The 21,244-nt window shown below is 40.4% G+C and overlaps 2 protein-coding genes across 4 annotated transcripts in view; both read left to right on the top strand.

Annotated features, from left to right (window-relative positions):
* LOC307044066 (SEC14-like protein 1) overlaps positions 1 to 15,162 on the top strand; it is a 61,434-nt gene extending 46,272 nt beyond the window's left edge. Inside the window, exons 8-17 of one of the 2 annotated variants that reach the window (XM_079689101.1) lie at positions 255 to 444; positions 1,351 to 1,439; positions 1,713 to 1,783; positions 5,921 to 6,092; positions 7,104 to 7,238; positions 7,990 to 8,124; positions 8,983 to 9,234; positions 9,813 to 9,991; positions 10,738 to 10,764; positions 12,164 to 15,162. In XM_079689101.1, the coding sequence (XP_079545227.1) occupies positions 255 to 444; positions 1,351 to 1,439; positions 1,713 to 1,783; positions 5,921 to 6,092; positions 7,104 to 7,238; positions 7,990 to 8,124; positions 8,983 to 9,234; positions 9,813 to 9,991; positions 10,738 to 10,764; positions 12,164 to 12,269 (1,356 nt within the window). In that variant the 3' untranslated portion in view covers positions 12,270 to 15,162. The remainder of the gene's footprint in view (positions 1 to 254; positions 445 to 1,350; positions 1,440 to 1,712; positions 1,784 to 5,920; positions 6,093 to 7,103; positions 7,239 to 7,989; positions 8,125 to 8,982; positions 9,235 to 9,812; positions 9,992 to 10,737; positions 10,765 to 12,163) is intronic. The other variant, XM_079689102.1, reaches the window with a different exon arrangement.
* Positions 15,163 to 16,909: 1,747 nt separating this feature from the next.
* Positions 16,910 to 21,244, top strand: part of LOC307043664 (endonuclease V-like) — a 126,981-nt gene continuing 122,646 nt past the window's right edge. For both annotated transcript variants that reach the window (XM_079688306.1, XM_079688305.1), the window contains exons 1-2: positions 16,910 to 17,064; positions 20,047 to 20,218. In XM_079688306.1, coding sequence (XP_079544432.1) covers positions 17,021 to 17,064; positions 20,047 to 20,218 — 216 coding nt within the window. In that variant the 5' untranslated portion in view covers positions 16,910 to 17,020. The remainder of the gene's footprint in view (positions 17,065 to 20,046; positions 20,219 to 21,244) is intronic.

Below are 21,244 nucleotides of genomic sequence, written 5' to 3'. Positions count from 1 at the left end.
CCATTGACTTTGAAACGAGGGTGGTAAAATGCCAACTCGTATCGATGTTTTAGGACTCGGTAGAAATTTTCAGCTATAATGAATTTAGACATTTTTAGAAGGCTTACTGTCAACTAGGAATGCCACAGTGAAGACATTTTCCCACTGGTAACTAAACCGGTTCCAACACCAGTTTAACCCATGAGATCAGACATTTTATTGTTAGTGAAAGTTTAGTTTTTTTATTTACAAAATGCTCTTTCCTTCATGTCCAGATCCCTAAGGACGAGCACATACTGCGCTTCTTGCGTGCCAGGGACTTCAACATGGATAAGGCACGGGAGTTCCTCTGCCAGTCGTTGACCTGGAGGAAGCAGCACCAGGTGGACTACCTGCTGGAGACCTGGAGCTCACCTCAGGTCCTCCAGGACTTCTACACCGGAGGCTGGCACCACCACGACAGAGGTAGGACCTAACGGAGGGCATCAGTGTGAGCATTGAATTAAAAGCAAAACATTAAAATGGTCAAATCCACAGGTATACTCAGACAGTTGAACATTTTGCATAAAATTAGATGATAAATAGTGTATTAATCCCAAATTGGGAAATTGTTTTGTCATAGCAGCATATTAACAGGCGTTTCACAAGAGTTAAAAATGTAATAAAAGTAAAGAAGAAATACAAATAAACAGTAGATACATACATTTCAACAGTATAAATATATATATCTAGTATACTCAATATAAAATATACATAACAAGTTAAAAAACTCAAGAACAGTGGATACTTTATATTATAAAAGTGTGCAAAGTGAGTTTCATTTCTTTAACTACATTGTAATGCAGTGAGGTAGTGAAAGTACAATATGTGCAAATTGTTCAGGGTTGTTGAGTGGGAAAAACCCTAGAATCTGGTTAAGAAAAATAAATCTATGTCTCATGCGTACGTATGGAAACACACATACATTTATTAGTCCATACATTTTAGTCCTTTTCAGAGCTGGCTTTACTTCACTTAAGGAAGATTTAGGTTCTTCAGATTCTTATAAACAAACATGCAACAAGCAAATCAATTATCATGAGGCAAATGCATCGGCATTACATAGTTACCCAAAAAGTTCACACACATAGTCACATTCTACCTGTTGATGCATGTTGTGGATTCCTAGTTAACAACAGAGGGTTGACAATATACATCTTATTTAAATTACAAACATCAGTCCACAAGTCCTTGAATGAGATCAACACATAGGAAAGCATTTCTTAGTTAATTATTGCCTTACACAATAGGCTATGCAGACATTTCTATTTAACAGGCAGCCCTGTAGAAAGCAAACGGCGTGATAAATAAATGTTTGTTTTCCTCCTCCAGATGGTCGGCCTCTGTACGTCCTGAGGTTGGGTCAGATGGACACCAAAGGACTGGTCCGCGCTCTCGGAGAGGAGTCTCTGCTCAGACACGTACGTAACACAAACGCAGCCTGCGCCTGTCAGCGGGCACAATGTGAAGTCGATGTGAAGTCGGTTTATAGGTCCGGCAGCTGGTGGCTGGATTACAGGTTAGGGCATTAATGAACCCTGGCATGCCATGACAAGTCTATCAACAGCAGTATGTAAACGCTACTGTACATGTATAAATAGCCTGCTTATTTATGATGTTGCACTCACTGTTAGCTCAGGTTACAGTCAGCCAAACACTCAGGAGATCACTGATGTCACGTTGTGTTTTTTCAGGTGCTTTCTATTAATGAGGAAGGGCTGAGGCGCTGCGAGGAGAACACAAAGGTGTTCGGCCGACCCATCAGGTAAATCTTCTGTCCAGATCAATGTTGAGCGGGGGGAAATTAATCAGTTTGAGCAGAGCAACAGAAAAATGAGTAGTCAACCATTTTGATGATCACAATCTATATTTCTACTTTCTTGATTTTGTTTAATATCTTTTATTTTTTATTTTATTTTTTACAATTTTCTGAAATGTTTTTGTATTGAAAAGTTTTCCGCCCCACCCTCCTACAGTAATATGTTTATTTAGCATAGCACCTTTCACAGAAATATAATTCACAAAGTGCTTCACAAGAAAGAATAAAAATTCAAATGAAGACCACAGAAATATGAATACAATAACAACATGAGGCAGAAATGTTTAAGGTCAACATAAAAACAAAACACAGACCACGTGGAGTCCTGAAAGGAACAAACATAAGAACAGAACACATCACACACATCAGAAGTATAAACAAAAGCCAATGTAAAAAGATGGGTCTTCAGTAGTTTTTTAAAAGCTTCTACAGAGACTGCAGAGCGGATGACTATAGGGAGAGAGTTCCACAGTGTTGGAGCTCCACCTGAAAGGCACGGTCACCTTTAGTTTTTATAAGAGACCGTGGGACAGCCAGTAGGTCCTGGTCTGAAGTCCACACGAGGCCGGCACGGAAACGCGGAAACGGAGCCCTCAAACGATAACGCATCCCAAAGTGGGAAGGTCTGGTAACGAAACTCTTGCGGCTCCGTGTGTACGCCCTATACCAGGGGCCGGCAACAGGCGGACCGCGGTCCGGATCCAGACGCCGACCTAACCTATACGGACCCGGACCTATAATCAATACATTAATAGAGGATTTCAATTTTGACGGGGCGATTCTATTTGAACCGCCGCCGACAGGGGGCGAAAGAGAAGAGTGAGCGATACAGGGAGAGAAACACAGAAGAAGAGAAACACGAAGAAGAGACGAGAGCGCGGCAGAGAGAAGCGGAGAGGAAAGTGTGAAGAGAATAATTAGTGATACAGGGAGAGAAGCGGAGAGGAGAGTGAAGAGGCGTGTTAGCGGCAGACAGGGAGAGACCAGGGCCGCCCCTGGCCAACTTGGGGCCCCAAGCGACATTGTGAGATGAGGCCCCCCCACTACTTGCCGTATCAAAGCCGTGATTGGTCGGATGTCGATTAATTGCAACAGTGTCGGGTTACAGACATGCTCCACTTGTCACCTCTCACTCTCGCGTGTCAGAGGGGGGTGCGAGGAGAACTGCACGGAGAACTGCGCACAGCAGCTGAGGCCCCCTGGGCGGGGCCCCCTGCTCAAGGCAGGGCCCCATGCAGCCTGCGTGATTGGCCTGTAGGGAGAGGCGGCCCTTAGAGAGACAAATAATTAGACATGGCGCTCTCTAAGAAGAGGAAAGTGGACAGTGAGAACAGAGCTTTTAACCCTGAGTGGACGGACTCATTCATGTTCATCCTGCCCACTGGTATCACAGAATCAGTGTGTCTCATTTGTTCAGAGACCATGGCGCTCATTAAAAGTGCCAATGTGAAACGCCACTATGAGACAAAACACTAAGTGTTTAACCAAACATTCCCTCTGAAGTCAGAACTGAGGTCACAAAAAATAAGCAGTCTCAGAGCCCAATATGATATGTCCACCAGGATCAAAAACTAAATATCGTTCCAGGGCAGGCTAACTGAGCCTAACCAATGAGCACCTGCATTTGTGTATGAGCCCTGACACCATTTCAGCCCAGATTTAAACTCCTAGCAGGACAAGCTCGAGCTCAATTCTCGCACTGAACAAAACAAAGTGAGTGAGGGACTGCAATATAAGAGGGAAAGAAAGAGAAACTTTAAAACTGTTCAATTGTTATGATGTGTAAAGACTGATATTGTTCTATAATCGTCTGAAACTGTTAAGTCATGATGTGAAACGGTTAACAAAGAAAAAAGGAAACTCAAGCTGCTGCTACACTTTATTTTATTTATCTAAAATTAAACACTTTTAAGATGCACATATTTTCCAAAAGCTATTTTATTTATTTTCTCTATTTCATTTTAAATGCAGCCCGAAAGGAACATTATATTACACATATCCACAGTATGTTAATGTATATCTGTATAGTTAAATGTTAATTGACAATAAATATTGTTGTTTTTTAATTGTACTTTCTTTATTTGATTGGCAGTCAGTTGTTGATTACATGCAGACGTTGATAAAGCTGCAGACTACTTCAATATATATCACACTAATTCATAAAGAAAGTTAGACATTTTGATGCTCCGGACCTTTGCATGGGGAGATTTTCTCTAACTCGACCTTGTTGAATTTTTGTTGAATACCCCTGCCCTATACGATCATAGCCCCGCCTCTCCCCACCTCTCCTGATCACCCCGCGTCACCCGTGTAATTTCTGATGCGTTTCGCCAACAACAATGGCGAATCACAGGGTTGCGTTCGTGCTCCAGACGCTACTGACCATGATACAGATGTTAGTGCAAAATCTACAGCTCCTCTACCACAACCATCAGCAACAAGTGGACATGGAGAACTTCATGCTGCTAAATCCACCGCGGGGAATAACCAGAAGGGCAACCAGGGCAACCATGCTCGCGGGGTCTTATTCGCTGCTTTTGGTGTATATTGTGGCGGAAGTACAGCGCCACTTACAGGCCCGGCATATGTACTACAGTGTCTCCAGCGGGTCGAGCGGTCTCGTGTGGGCTGACACGTTTCTTGAGCCGATTCCGTGTGGACGGAATACTTTTTTGATATCGACTTCGGTTCGTTTTTGTATCCGTGTGGACGGGCCGCAACTTCCCATTCACTTTGAATGGGGTGACGTCACGCTTTGCCGAACTGCATTGTGGTTCCGTCGCTTTGCCTCCGTTGCTCGCTTCGAAAGTTGAAAAAAGTTCAACTTTTCAAGCTTCGACGGAAGTGTCAGCCAATCAAATCATATGCCAGTACAAGCTCTAGCCAATCAAACCGCGTGCTTGTGTGTCCGGGGTGGGAGATTAATGTGATTGGTTGTTGGTTGCGTTCCAGACACGCCCAACGGCAAGCTTCAACGCACGCTGCCGTGTGGACGTACCGTTTACGGAGCGTCCACACAGCAGCGTGCGTTGACGCTTGGCGGTGGGCGTGTCTGAAGCTTGGGGAGCCAACGCGAGCAACGCGACCAACAACCAATCACATGAATCTCTCGCCCCCGACATACAAAGCAAAATGCTAGCATTCCATGCTAGCTATATATACTGTCTTCAAAGTGAATGGGCAGAAGCGTTGAAGCTTCAACGCACGCCGCTGTGTGGACGGGCCGTTGAGCCTACACACGGCGGCGTAGAGCATTGTTCTACTTTTGCCGCCTCGACGGAGGCGTCAGCCAATCGAATCATATGCCAAATGCAAGCTCTAGCCAATCTAACCGCGTGCTTGTGTGTCTGGGGTAGGAGATTCATGTGATTGGTTGTTGGTCGAGTTTCAGCCCTCCCCACCGGCAAGCGACAACGCACGCCGCCCTGTGTAGGAGCAGTTAGTGTTTAGATTCAAGCAGCAATCAAGAGAGTGGTTGGTGGTGGGGGGGTTGAGATATGTGGTATTTGGCAGCCTCCTCTAACAGCAGGAGGCGACATGGATAAAAGCCAGCAGGAAGGCATGCAAACTATGAATGGCTGTCACGTAGAAGCCTGCATAGATGGGTAAGGGAGGATGTAAGGGGGGGTCGGGGACTAGAATTAGTAAGTGTTGCTTTCACCGCTGAAGCTTCACTCCTGGGTGAGAGGTGCTAAGTGGTCGGAATGAGGCAGCAGCCTGTGTGTGGACTTTTTGGAGTTGCCTTTATTTGTGGGCCTATGAACTGGACTGAACCGAATTATGTGTGTGTTACCCAAGCAACCCAACTGGACTCTTTATTGAGCGGATTACTGTAAATACTGAACTCTTTCACCGCACACATTTCACACTGATATAATATTGTGTTGTTTTTCCCCATTGAATACATATGATGAAAATATATCAGTGGTTTATTTGTATTGCATTTCTGTGATGGAGGTGATAATTCACTAATGATGAATCTTTGTGTACTATTTTGGATATTTATTTTTTAAGACCTGACTTAAAATATGTCAAACCCTCTAAGTACTTGGAGCTGTAACTCTCCCCCCCCCTCTCCTGTAGCTGCTGGACGTGTCTAGTGGATCTGGAGGGGCTGAACATGCGTCACCTGTGGCGGCCGGGGGTCAAGGCGCTGCTGAGGATCATCGAGGTGGTGGAGGCAAACTACCCCGAGACCTTGGGCCGGCTGCTCATCCTGAGAGCGCCCAGGGTGTTTCCTGTCCTCTGGACCCTGGTCAGTACTTAGAGCACACAGCATCCAGCATAGACTTCTTCTCACAGCACATGTTTATATGGATGGGAAAGATCTGCGATCGTTCTTCTGAAATGGAGATAGGGGTGTTGTTTTTATTATTACACAGCTTAGTTGAATACTCGATTCGACATTTAAGAGGTTATTAATACTCTATATCACACCAATGCTAAGCATAATAATGACTGTTACTAAGGAGGATCAAGGGAGAGAAGGAAAGCGGTTAAAAGACAAAGCTTTGGACGTCAGATAAATCAACAGAAGCAGACAGACATGAAGTAAACACTAACGGGAACACAGAATGGGCTCTGTGGTGTTTAAGGACTTGTTAGTGGAAAATAAACTGAACAGACTTGGACAGTCACAGGAAACATCGATCAGAGCTGCCGTTCCTTTTAAATGAAAAGGCTGTTGTCGGAGTTCCAGCCGTTGGTGCGCAGTGGAACAGAGTTTTATTTTCTTAGTGGAAGCAATATGATCATTTTTGAGTCAATAAAATAATTTCATAATATTTGGGATGAAGTTGTTAGTTTGTTTAGTATGTGGCCGTGTATTTAACAGGATTATCCCTTACGTATCAAACAAAACGGATTCCGGATTCAGCTAATTTCAGTAAGTACTGCCATTCATTGTGCTCTACAGAGTGATGCAGCGATGACGATTTCGTAGGCCCATCCAGAAGTTTGCAAAGGGGTCCCTCAACAAAAAGCAATGGGATTATAGCAGAAAATAACATCTGTGTCAAACACGTTTATGATACCCCCATCGCTCCCATTTACATATAATTATATCACAGCTCAGTATAACAGGACTATGACCTTCAAAATAAACATAGAAAAATACTGAAAATGTCCCTATTAGCGAACAGAGTCTGTACAAGTCAATGTACATGGATCCTGCTTTGCTCTTATTCTTGCTTTAAATTCAAACACCTTTGCCATGGAATAACTAGGAAGACCATCTAAACATATCTACATCTGCCTCTTCTTTTAGGTGAGTCCATTCATCGATGAAAACACCCGTAAGAAGTTCCTCATCTATGCCGGCAATGACTACCAGGGTCCTGGAGGGCTGGTGGACTACATCGACAAGGAGATCATCCCTGACTTCCTGGCAGGAGAGTGTATGGTGAGTGTCAGAGAAACATCACACCTCTTATCATTTGGGATTATGGTTTATAAACAAAGCTGCAATGATTGGTAGACTGAAATCGACTGAACGTTTCTGATGATTGATTGATTTTTCTGCTTTTGGACTGATCAAACAAGACATTTAAAGACAAACTCGGAAATAGGATGGAAAATGTTCAGACATTTTATAAACCATACAATGAATCTAGAATTTATCAAGAAAATAATTGGCAGATTCAGAATACAGATTTAATTATCCTGGGGTTTATTGGGTTTTTCCACAGTTGCTCTCTATAATAATTCAATCAAAAATAAATAACAACATAAGTATGCTATATATGAAAACATAAGAAGTAGTTAGAGTAGGTGTGTGCAATAAAAAGATAAAACAAAATAACGATATTTATAGAAACATAGAACATTTAATTCAAATGCACAGAAAAGATCAAATAAAATATAATGACAATAGTTATGAAGCATAGGAAGTTTGATCATCATGGTTCATTGCAGCCCTAGTTCTGAATATGAGCTTTCAGAGAAACTGATGACCTTCACTGACCTGTGTGTGTGTGTGTGTGTGTGTGTGTGTGTGTGTGTGTGTGTGTGTGTGTGTGTGTGTGTGTGTGTGTGTGTGTGTGTGTGTGTGTGTGTGTGTGTGTGTGTGTGTGTGTGTGTGTGTGTGTGTGTGTGTGTGTGTGTGTGTGTGTGTGTGTGTGTGTGTGTGTGTGTGTGTGTGTGTGTGTGTATAGTGTGAGGTACCGGAGGGCGGCCTGGTTCCTAAGTCCATGTACCGCACAACCGAGGAGCTGGAGACCGAAGATGTCCGCCTGTGGACCGAGAGCATCTACCAAAGCGCCAGCGTTTTCAAGGGAGCTCCACACGAGGTGAGGCTTTGTGCATCAAAATGAGAAAAAAGATGGAGATTCTGTGGCGATGTTTTACATCCAAATATAGGGCAAGAGAGAAGAGTGCTGCCTTATGGCGGTTTTGTTTTTTGAAAAGGTCTGCCATCTAGTGGCTGTTTGTGGTAGTGGACTTTGTGTTTTTTAAATCCAGACATGGCACAGTTTTGAAACATAAACCGTCTCCAGTTACATAATAATCCTTTTACATCATTTGTCCCACAGGAAGAAATGCATCATCGCTGAATATCCCCTCTGGAAATGGTTTTGATTTTGTGTTAATGAGCTCATAACCTCACAAACAGATGTTCATGTTTGCCTCTGTCACCGACAGGGTTTTTATTTTTGCCACATTTGGCTTGTGCCTAAATACGGAGCAACATATAATGAAAATGATGAGTATACCACAAAATCAATGCCTTTTTAATAAATATTGCAAGGTTCACAGTCGGGCCTCACCTACATTTTTCTTTGGTAATATATTAGCAGCTTTCATTGAATCGTTTTTCAAATGAATGTCTCGGTTATTTTATATTTTTGTTGTGGCGATACCATAATACTTTATATGGTCATATCAAGTCTGACATTTGACTTGCATCACAGTTATATATATTGTAAGTAATAAAAGGTGCGATGTATTGAAATGTTGATATAGATAATGAAGCATTAGAGCCATAGTGTTGTGGCCGCTCGCAAAGAAAGATTCCATTAAAACATAAATGATAATTCAGAGGTAAAATATTACGTTTTTCTTTGGTTTAGTTCTCTCCTGAAACATCTCGCAATTTCTAGCCAACCCACTCATATCTGTTGAACCTCCCACCCTTCTCCCTCTAACAGCTTCTGATCGAGATCATCGACGCCTCCTCCGTCATCACCTGGGACTTTGACATGTGCAAAGGCGATGTGGTCTTCAACATTTACCACTCCAAGAGGGCCCCCGCACCTCCTCGTAAAGACCCCCTGGGAGCACACGGCATCACCTCCCCCGTGGGAAACAACGTCCAGCTGATAGACAAGTCCTGGGTGCTGGGGCAGGACTTCAGCATGGTGGAGTCCCCCCTCACCTGCAGGGAGGGCGAGAGTGTGCAGGTGAGCTTCCAGGATTGTGCTGCCATTATTAGTTTTTTTTGGGGGGGGCTGTTATCGCTTTAAACGTTACGATCAATCTGTATACTTTATAGTTTATTTGCCAGCACTGTGAACCCGGAAATGTTTGACTACGCTTACGCTTTATGTTTAAGAAATGTATAGTACGGGTCTCGACACATTAAAGCTGCCGGATACTAACTTGCATATGTTGGGCAATTTGCATAATTAGCATTATATCGTACACAGGCAATAGTTAAAACATGGCTTGGTTCATTTAGACAATTGGATTGGTTTTGGGGGTTATTGAGGATGCTGAACCCATTTCTGACATTTTCAGGATGAAAAATAGTAGTTTTCCCTAAAACTTCTTACATTACATTTCTAATGTATTGGTTTTGATCTCCTCTCAATTTAGTAAGTAACTTTTACTAGTAAATAAGTATCATAAACTTGTGAGTCATTAATGATCAGCAAGTTATTATTCTTAACATGATTGAATGTTCTCCCTTAAGTTTTTTATTGAGTTGTTTTTGCTTGTCGGTCACTAACATCGTACTTTGAATGCCTCCTCTCTTCAGGGCTCCCATATCACGCGTTGGCCTGGTTTCTACATCCTGCAGTGGAAGTTCCACAACATGCCGGCCTGCTCCGCCACCAACCTTCCCCGAGTGGACGACGTGCTGGCCACCCTGCAGGTCTCCTCGCACAAGTGCAAAGTCATGTTCTACACCGAGGTGCTGGGCTCGGAGGACTTTAGGTAAGTGTGTGTGTGTGTGTGTGTGTGTGTGTGTGTGTGTGTGTGTGTGTGTGTGTGTGTGTGTGTGTGTGTGTGTGTGTGTGTGTGTGTGTGTGTGTGTGTGTGTGTGTGTGTGTGTGTGTGTGTGTGTGTGTGTGTGTGTGTGTGTGTGTGTGTGTGTGTGTGTGTGTGTGTGTGTGTGTGTGTGTGTGTGTGTGCCCGCGCGCTTGTTTCCAATGAGGAGAGGCCACTGAGTGTTGTGCGTTTATCTGCGTATAAGATGTATCCTTATCGCTTGTCAGACTAAGCTATGGATTCCTATCATACAGAGTGTGAGATATAGTATATAAAGAACCACAAACAGACCACAAAAACCAAATGGGGAGTAGCTACTCCTTCAAACGAAAGTGGTGATGTGTTTACAAGAAACTGTTGCCATAGAAACATTTAAAAACAGCTGGGTCTGTTTTTTTTCCCATGGATAAGACGCTTTGTAGACACAGGACCCATAACATAGACATAAGACATTTTCAACCATGCGTGAAGTGTGTCTATGTATATTTCTGTTTTACGTTTTTGTACCATTATGTTTAATTCTAATACCCCCGTATTACATTGGATATCAATTTAAAATCTGTAATATGAGGAGCCTTTAGAAAATCATGAGTTTTTAGGCCCCAAAGGTTTTGAAATGCTTCCCTCCTTCAGAGACTCTTTTAATCCAGCTTTCCAACCCTCTCCTTCTGCTCTGTCTTCTTCCTGTGAAGAACGGCTTGCTACGATGTGCAGAGTTTGTAAGTGGCTCAGTGTTTGACCCTCCTTCCTTTAGCACTAGCTCATTGTCATTGCGGCAGTCATGCTTGTGATGCAGCAGAAAGTTGCTTCCTGTTTGCATTTTGTTAACTGCTTTTGTTAGCATTAAGCTAACAGGATGCTTTGATCACACTAAAGACATGATCCTTGCTCTGAGACTGCAGTGTTCTTACTGCATGACTAACAACATCAGAAATCCCAGACAGGGTTAAATCAGCTAACTAGTTTACTAGTTTCACTGCTTTATACCCAAGTGTGCACCAGTGTCTTTTTGAAATGTCAGTTTTGATCATATTTAGCCCACCCATTTTTTCCATCAAGTGTTAGTTGCTTAAATGTATGGGCATTTTAAAATGAAATTTTACAGGGTGCTATCTGATATTATCAACACTTTTTATCAACTTTATTAACATTGTGTCTTAGGGCAAGTGCATGTTTTTAAAATGTTGGGCATGGGTTATTTGAACATGGGATAGAAAATGTCCTCCAATTCTGGAAAGACCCAGTTGGATAAAATGATCAAAACAATTTTACATTCAGTGAATTAAAAATGTGTAATCAGATTTTATTCAACATCCCATTCCACCTAGTCTAGCCAAAACAAGACCTCATTTATTGGTGTCATTATTCATTTGTCAACAATTTTGTACATTATTGTCACTTTTATTCTTATGGGAAAAAAAGGTTGTTGGTGAACATATTTAGTCATAGCTGATGTTAACAAAATGAACACTGGTGTTCAAATACGCAACACACACCAACACTTGCACTTGTAACCCTTCTTACAGAAACATTTCCTGCCGTTTGTTTTAGTTTTTCTTCACTACCTTTGTTTATTTCACTACCTACTTACAAAATTTGACTTCCTGTTGTTTCATTTTACATTGACTTCTGAAACCCTTAATGTAACTTAACCCTTAACTGTAGGGAGATGTTATATACATAGGCCTGAGAAAAGTGATATTAAATTGTCCCTTTTTGATTCATTCATGTCAAATTAATGTAAAGGAGGAGGTTGAAACAATTTCTCACCTTTACTTAATAACAAATTGCAGTTTTAACCAGAAAATGACAATATTTGTACTCCCAGCAGGCTGATTTTGATGAATCTGGGTCGATTGTAAAGTTTGAGAGGACTCAAAACCGCCATTTCTATCCTTAAAATTTATTCAACATCCTAAATATACCTAGAAAATCACTCCAAAATTGGCCAAGCCACTATTTTAGCTATTGTCTGCATATGGTAATTAATGCTAAATATGCCATTTATACCAATTGTGCAAATTTCTCTCTCTCTCTCTCTCTATCTCTCTCTCTCTCTCTCTCTCTCTCTCTCTCTCTCTCTCTCTCTCTCTCTCTCTCTCTCTCTCTCTCTCTCAGGGGCTCCATGACCAGCCTGGAGTCGAGCCACAGCGGCTTCTCTCAGCTTAGCGCTGCCACCACATCCTCCAGCCAATCACAGTCCAGCTCTATGATCTCCAGGTAGAAGCTGAGGACTTCAATCCCCACAATGCCCCTCTCCACTGCCCTTACCAACTGTCCTCCCTCCCTCCTTCCCTCCTTGTCTTTGGACTCCATTGCACAGCCAGTCTCTTCGGAACTGAAGCATGCTTGCACAAACAGAAGACAAAGAATTTAAAAATTATATACGAGGCAAAAAAAAAAAAAAAATCAAGGGCTGATTTTTTGCACAAAGGTAATATATGTTGTTGTGCCTGGTATCTGTACTGGGCAGCAGTTTGAATTATCAGAATGTTTGTGTTGAAATGTTAAAGGTCGGGAGATAAAAGGTGGTGCGTTCGCGGCACCAGAAGCTGAAAGAAGCAATATTCTCATCTGGAGGAGCGGCGGGCCCAGATGAGGACCCTGGAGGCGCTGTTACATATATGCATTAAAATCTACACATCTGCACGGCGCATACCTCATCATGTGCGCTCTCCGAAAAACTGTTACAGACAAACACCTCCACACATATAAACACACACAGATTGACAGTTTTGCCATATTCCCAGAGGGGTTTGTTGAATCTGGTGAATTGTTTATAGGTCAAATGTGGGGGGGTGGAGGAAAACTCTGGACTTGGGTCAAAGATCATGTGCAAATAATTAATTTTTCAATTTGAAGGAGCCACGGAGCGGGTGGAGCTCACAACAGAGTGGCACAGTGATGATGTCATTTTAAAGGCCAACCAGGAAGTAAGCATCAAAGAGCTCCCTCGAGATGGGATTTTTCCACTGGATTTCGGAATTTTGCAGAAAATCTTTGGCAAACACGTTTATGATACTTATATTGATTTTGAGCAAGGTATCTCCTCATATTAACACAAATTTACAATTTTTGAAGCGTAACTTAAATTGCAAGAAGTAAAAAGCTAACAAACTACATCATGGTCGCATGGCTGCGCACCGCTGAGCCAAAGACGGCTAATGTTCTGCCTCAATTAGTCACTTGTTAACAACCACTGTTTTTATTACGCATAGAAGCTTCAGATATGTATTAGTGGAGTATTTACCTACGTATTTGTGTTTTAGAACAAAACTTGAAAATCTCTTACGTCAGATCTTGTTTCAGTCATCTAACCAAAAGCATGAAAAAAAAACTTTGAGAGAAGGGAAGCGGAAGTAGTACATGCTAACTCCTTTCTGGGTTTTAGGACTCATTCCTGCACCGCTTTATGTAGATAGTGTCAGAAAAGTTGCTAGTTGGTGAGAAAATAATATTCCTTTTTTCCAGCGCCTGTGCGCTTTTTTTATTGTCTCCTTTGAAAATCCCCACCCGCCCGTCTCACGATGGCTTTATCACATATTGAAAAACATTGAGTATTTGACCCGGGTCTTACCGGCGTAAATCCAAATCCGCTAGAAGCAATAACAAAAGATTGACTTTCTACTGTGTGAAATATTTGTATTTATCATTGAGATGTACGTGGAAGATCATGGGTGCTGATTGCAGATTTATGTTGTGAGTTGCGTACAGGCGGGCAAACTGAGCCACAAAGTCTGTGTCAGGAGAGAAACAAAAATAAGTCGCCAGATTTTCTCCTTGACACCTTTTTTATTTTCCTTTGAACGACTTACAGTTTGTTTGGTTCCTGTCCAGCGTGTTCACGTTTGAGATGCGAAATCAAGTCGTTAAGGTGATGCCTTGCCTGATTTGTGAATGTGCAACTGATTTTGAACACATTTTGAAAGTCGTGATGCAATCAGGCCTCCATCACTCAACTTATTTTCAGAGTGGTGTAGATTTCAGCGTGCATTAAGGATGAATGTTACTGAGTGATTATCATTGATACTGTACATGTGCTAGTGTTGAGTGGGGTTGTGTTTTGAAGGTGATGGGGTGACGCAGTGTGCCGTGTTTACTGCATGCTCGCATGGTGATCGGGTTTGCAGATCTATATTATTTAAAAGATTAAGACATAGCCATTTTAAGAGTTGTGTCAATAAATTAAATACCATGTTAGCCTTTGTAAGCATCAGTTAGAAACGTACCTGCTTTTTATTTCAAGGTCACTACTTTAACCAATCGAATTAACATTTCTAAATGCAACACATCCATGCAACAGTTTTTGCTGTGGAAGGCGGAGATGACCGCCATTGCCAAGAGTCATTGTCATGCTGTTGCCATGGTTGTCAAGTGCAGCTGACGGCAACAAACTAAAAGATACGACGGAAAATACTAACCCTGTCTGTGGTTGTTTTTGATATATGAAACTTTTTTTTTTTTAACTATTAAAGAAAGGTCAAGGGGTTAACTTGTTTATATCATTAACTGCAATAACATGACATGCTTTACTGAGTGAAAGGACCTCCTCAGATTGTTGGGCTATTTAAAGTGTGTATGATGGTGTAAAAGAATAAATACTAGAATGGATAAAAGATATGCTTTTAAAAGAGCCTCTGTTTTTCTCCAAGTCTTTCTCTCTGAAGCATGTCTGGAACTCCATTACTAACTTTGCTTCCCCAGGAGGCTCCATTACTCTGTCTTCAATGGTTCCTCTGATGGTAAATCACAATTTTCAGATAAAACTACTCTTAGTTCTCTTTGTCTCTCTTTCTCTATCTACTTTCATAATGTGTACACTTGCTTTCAAACATTGTGTATATCGTACAAAGCAAATTGGATATTTTTTGAAGCCATAGGCATAAAGACGTGTACTCAGATCAGATGTTGTTGTTGTTCACATACCTGAAAACTTCCTTCTTCTCTGACTTTAGCACTTACACTTACAGATGAGGGCTATATCCGTTTGTCTTGTTTATTATCTTTCTCTCTACTTTGATGTGAGGAATAATGTTGAAAGTACATGTTTGGATAAAAAGAGAATATGGCGCCTTTACATTTTTTCGAAAACATTAAACTTGAATTATGAGAAAATACATGCAAGTGTGTAACATTTATTTTTGTCTATCTATTTTTCGTCTGTTATCAATGTCTTATTTAGTTTTGCTTGGGTAATGAATGAAGCTACATTTAAGATCCAAAACTAAAACAATATGTTTGGCCAGGACAGTTTATTTTAATTAAAAGATAAATGTAAACTGCATATTTTGCCAAACAAAAACAAAAAAACACACACTCCCCCTGTCTGAAACACCTCGATTGGACTCCTTTGTTTACTTCTGCAACATGGTGACATTACTAAGTAACAATTGTGCTTCTATTGGCTAGTGCCCCAACACAATGTATGTGATAGGCTAAGGGATGTGACAACTCAAAGCAGTTGACCAATCACAACAGACCTATCAGAGCAGACTGGGCTCTGGTTTCAGACAGAGGGTGAAAAGAGGTGCTGCAGCACAGGCAGTATGAGAAAAACAAAGAGCTTTTTGAACATTGAATATGGAGAAATGTCGCAGTAGAGACACTACATACCAATATGAAACCTGAAAATGAGCGATATAAGGATTTTTTACTCATAAAAATGTCTTATGTTTGCTGCATCACTGACTCAATAATGATTATTTAAAAAAAAAAAAAAAAAAAGGATATGATGTGACTCTTTTTCTATTTTGTTCCCCCCTCAATGGTTCTGTCAGTTCTGCTGTCAGTGTAGGGGGGGACGTACTGTTGATATTTTAAAGGTGTAGATCAAAGCATAGAAGAGAATCAAAGGACACAGATTGTTGGCAGTCAAACGTTGCGAGATCACACAGTTATGAAAACAACGTTCTTATACGCTCTAAATTCTAATTCATATAGCACTGTATAATCTGTGCGACAGCAGAAATGAGTTCCATGATTTCATATTATTTTGAAAGGGGTGAAACATTCAAAAGAGAGGAGGGGTAAGAGCCCCGAGGCATACCATATTTAACATACATTTTTTAAGATTGGCATGATTTTTCAGCATCTTTTCTGCATTTATTTGATAGACAGGATATTTAGTAAGAAATACATTTTAGTCTATCAGAGCAGCTGCAGTTTAGAGTAAATAGTCATCAATGGGAACTGCTTTACTCAAACATTAGCTAAAATTGTGCCTTTTGTATGTTTTCCTTGTGGTCAGTATGAGTCTCTTATTTGTTGTTAGTCACTGAGTGATATTTTTAGGTGAAGACCAGGGGGTGCCCTGATACTTTGGACCCCTGAGTCACATTTTGTAATCCATCAATGCCAATAAGCTCTTGGCTCGTCATTATATACATTATTATATACATTATTATTTTCCTTACTTTAAGCATTTAAAGCTGTCTCCGATCTAGTCAAATTCCAGCTGCCGTAACTTGTGCATCAATACATAAATTCCAGTCCATTAAATATAAAATAAACTGAAATATGTTGCTTTTTATAACCAGAAATAGCAGCTGCAGTAAATATGTGGATCAGTGCTACATTGATCGAGGGGAGGGGGGATGGTGGACCAACTTAAATGCCCGCTAACGACCGGCCGTTCTGTGATTCTCCAGAACACACGTATGGCCAGTCCGCCCCTGTTCCCAATGAATACAAGAGATAGAAGCTGTAGTTCCAGTAGAGTAGAATAACGCGTTGCATTCAGTATTTTTTCTCTAAGTATAGTACTCTCTTTTGGCCATTAGAGGGTATGATGTTCCCGCTCAACATAACTGAGGCGCCCCGCGCAGGCTCCGCCCTCGCTGTGATGCTGTACGCGGAAGGAAAACAGGTACGCTACCCCCGCGCTACACTAACCGACGTCACGCTGCTGCCGTCAGTGGATTTTATGAATTAAAAATCATTTCTGCGGATAGTGTCCTCCTCAGCCGGCGGATAGAGATGTCTGCTCGTCCCGCAGAAGATTTGGTGAAACAGTGGGAGAGGTTAGAGCTGTTCTGGTCTAATATTCATTACACTACTGCTGTACAACTCAATGGAACTTATCCCACTTGTTATCATTGGCTAAGTATTAGCTTGATATGAAGCAGTGCTCCGTGTGTGCTGACAGAAGGTTATTCATTGTTCTCTGTCTCTATGGAGTAATGCCACCAGTCCTCAGCAGCACTGATGTGTGAGGTTGTAATGAGAAGGCTAGTGATTCACTATTAAGTCGTGTGTGTGTGTGTGTGTGTGTGTGTGTGTGTGTGTGTGTGTGTGTGTGTGTGTGTGTGTGTGTGTGTGTGTGTGTGTGTGTGTGTGTGTGTGTGTGTGTGTGTGTGTGTGTGTGTGTGTGTGTGTGTGTGTGTGTGTGTGTGTGTGTGTGTGTGTGTTATTTAAGAACTTTAGATTATGTTAGATTCACATTTTACTTAAAGTGTACATTACAGCAGCTTGTAGACAGGGCATCATATATAAATCAAAAATAGAAAACAACATTTCAAATTAAATGGAAAACACCATTTAAAAGTAACATATATACATATAATCAGTAAACAAGCACATAAACAGTGAAATATCTATATATAGGGTAACTTTATCAAATACACATTATAAATATACAAACATAAGTGAGTTATAGATCAATTACAAACAGAAGATAAACATTTGATACTAAATATAAATGATGGCTGCACAATTAATTAATAATGAATGCATTTTTTTGGTACAGATCCTATTAAAAATATATACCTATTATCATTTGAATGTATATTTTAAGGTGATTTGGCTAATGTTAAAAAAATTATAAATATTTCCAATACGGTGACCTTATATGTAATTGGGTAATACTGTGTGTGCTCCATTGCAATATTGCACAAAACAACTTATTCTGCTTTGTGGAGATCTGAGGAGACAATAACAAATCAAATGTTGATGCTACAGAAAACCGCTAATGGAATTCATAAGAGACCTGATTACCATGAGTCAACCAACATATAATTTATCAGCTTACATGCTCTCAAGTTGAAAGATTTTGTGGAATTTGTATGTGTCACGATTACTTTTTTAAGTAAACAACTGATGCTTTCAAACTATCCAGAAGTGAAGAACTTGTTTAGGTTTAAAGACGTGGTGTGCAGTATAAGGAATTCAGTTGTGAATAGGGATGGGTATCGTTAAGGTTTTAACGATACTACTACTTTTATCGATACCGCTTATCGGTCCGGTATTTTAACGATACTTTTATCGGTTCTTTTGGAGAAAAAAATAAGGTAACCAAACTAAACAAATTGTGAACAAAACTAACATTGCTTTTTATTCAAATTAAATACATAATATTTCACATCAAAAGAAACAACAACGTTATAACAAATCTTATTAATTAATCTGATGACAGAACTGTAAACAGAATAGCTGAAACTTTAACAAACTAACTAACTCAGTTACCTCTAATCATGAACCCATATTTGTATAATTGAGTTAACTCTGTGTGTTGCTGCTAGCATATCAAAAGCCCAAAGTGCCACTATTGGCCCGTTTAAAACGCCCATTTTTCGCGTGTAAAAAACGGGCGTTTTTTTATATGATAATGAGCCCCACCTTCTGTTTTGCATAGCCAGTACATTTAAAGTGTGTGCAACCAATCAGTGAAGAGTTAAGCCAGACTAAAGCAATCCGTTGTCGAAAAGTTCCTGTAACCTACCCCTACCCCATTGTGAGATTTATATATATATATAGATAGATAGATAGATAGATAGAAAACGGAAAATAGAAACTAGAAACGGAGTTGGCGACACTAAAACTGCAATATAATGTTTATGTAGCAATAATACACATGATATTTTTTACATGTCTCCAGTACCGATAAAAAGACCAATAACGTCGGAGCTTAACGGTACCACAGTCTTTAATAAAGCTTTGAATCTTTTAGGCCCAAAATACATTTCTGACCTCCTGCTAAATTATGAACCATCCAGATCCCTCAGGTCTTCAGGGACTGATCAGCTTTCTGTCCCCAGAGTCAGAGCTAAACATGGTCAAGCAGCGTTCAGTTATTATGCTCCAAATATCTGGAACAAACTACCAGAAACCTGCAGGTCCGCTGCAACTCTGACTACTTTTAAATCCAGACTAAAAACTTTTCTTCCTGCTTTTAATTGAACTATTCACATCTTAAACTGCACTGTAACATTAATCCATGTATTTTTTATTTTAATGATTATTTTATAATCTTTTCTTTTTAATGACTGATTTTAAATGCCATTTTCTTAATGTCTTCCATTTTTTGTAAAGCACTTTGAATTGCCTTGTGTTGAAAGGTGCTATATAAATAAACTTGCCTTGCCTTGCCTAATAATTCAGCCCCGGGGCCCGTTTAATACCGGGGCTCGGTACCCATCCCTAGTTGTGAAATAGTTTAACATTTGTATTTAATTAGTTTGGGACTCTTGAGTGTATATTTAATAGACATATCATTTATTTTGTTTCTTTTTAATATTTCCAGAGTTTACATTTAAAGAGAATTGTACAAAATAATGACTCTAAAAAGGTTAGGTAGGCTATAATAAACTTTACACCATAAAGCGGCTTTTTCATTACAACAAAATAATTATTTTTTTGTGTATTTATCATCTTTTTAGTTTTATAAGTTAATATGACCAAAATAAACTGTAAAGCTTCTGTGATCATAAAATTAAACATTTGGGATAAAACTCTTGAAGTTGAAACAATTAGTCAGAAACTCACCAAACACTGGTTCCAACTTTGTTTTTGTATTTCGTTTTTTTAAAGAAATATCATTATTCTACATTATACTGTGGCACTGGGTATATTCTTCTTCTACATTTGTCACATTATCACTGAAATGAATACATCTTCAGCAGTATTGTAAGACAGAAAAATGTGATTAAGTTGTCCACAAATTAAAATTCATGTCTACCCAATCTGTCCATTTGCATTGGTGTGAGTGTTGTCCCTGCTTGTTGCAGCGAGCAGGCCCTCCTCAGGCAGCAGGTGGTGGAGGGGGACACCGAGGACTGGCAGAGGGCTCCGGACTTCTCTGGCCTGCAGAGGGTGGGGGGGGTGGACCTGTCCTTCATCAAAGGGGACGATGTGAACGCCTGTGCCCAGCTCGTGGTGCTCAGCTACCCCGACCTGCAGGTGAGCTGTCCCCTCACTGACTAACAGAGGAGGGAAGTAACTAAGTACATTTACTCAAGTACTGTACTTAAATACAAATGATAGGTACTGTACTTGTCCTTTAACCTGAGTATTTTCATTTAATGCTGCTTTATTCTTCTACTCCACTACATTTAAAAGGGGATTCATGTCATGTTACTGCACTACAAATAACAGCTTAAAGGTGACCTATCATGCAAAATGCACTTTTGTACGTCTTTTATACATGAATATGTGTCCCCGGTGTTCCAGGGAACTCACCAAGTGTCAGAAAACACAACCCTCTCTATTTTCCTCCATACTCAAATCTCTTAAAAAGGGGCTGCAACGGATCTGATACAGACTGATCCAGATTTGAACACTTCTATGATGTCACAGAAGTGGCGCTACGGCTATTGGGCCAACTCCACCAATCAGGAGGAGACAGCCACGGACATTGCCGTTCGAAAGCGCTGGAGACGCTGTAGTACATATGCCAGGCCTGTAGATGGTGCTGTTCTCACAGAATCAGCCCATTCAAAGTAAGGTTTAAATTGAGCGAAATGAGGAATGGCTAAAATGCATGATCTGTTTGGTATTTAGAAAAATAAAAAGTATAAATATGCCTTATAGGTATGGTCCTACACTATATTATTCAAATATAGCATGATAGGTCCACTTTAAGCTACTTTAAACTAAAGCATCTCTAAAAATGAAACTAGTGGACTAACTCTTTAAGTCACTAAAGAGACAACTTATTTAAATATTTTACAAAAAGTCAATCAGAACTTTGTTTTTCTACAACAGCAAAATGCTACAATATTATCTAGAAAAGTCACATATATAAATATAGTCATATACACAGATAAAGGCAATTTTTCTGCACTATGATTACTTTCACTTTTTATACTTTAAGTACATTTAGCTGATACTACTTTTTTAACTTTACTTAAATACGATTTTGAATGGAGGAGTTTTACTTAAGAAGAGCATCTTAATCCTTCTTCCACCACTGGTTAATACCACACA

Source organism: Notothenia rossii (genome assembly GCF_949606895.1).
Source record: "Notothenia rossii genome assembly, chromosome: 1".
Taxonomy (NCBI): domain Eukaryota; kingdom Metazoa; phylum Chordata; class Actinopteri; order Perciformes; family Nototheniidae; genus Notothenia; species Notothenia rossii.
This window is presented reverse-complemented; position numbering and strand designations above follow the sequence as displayed.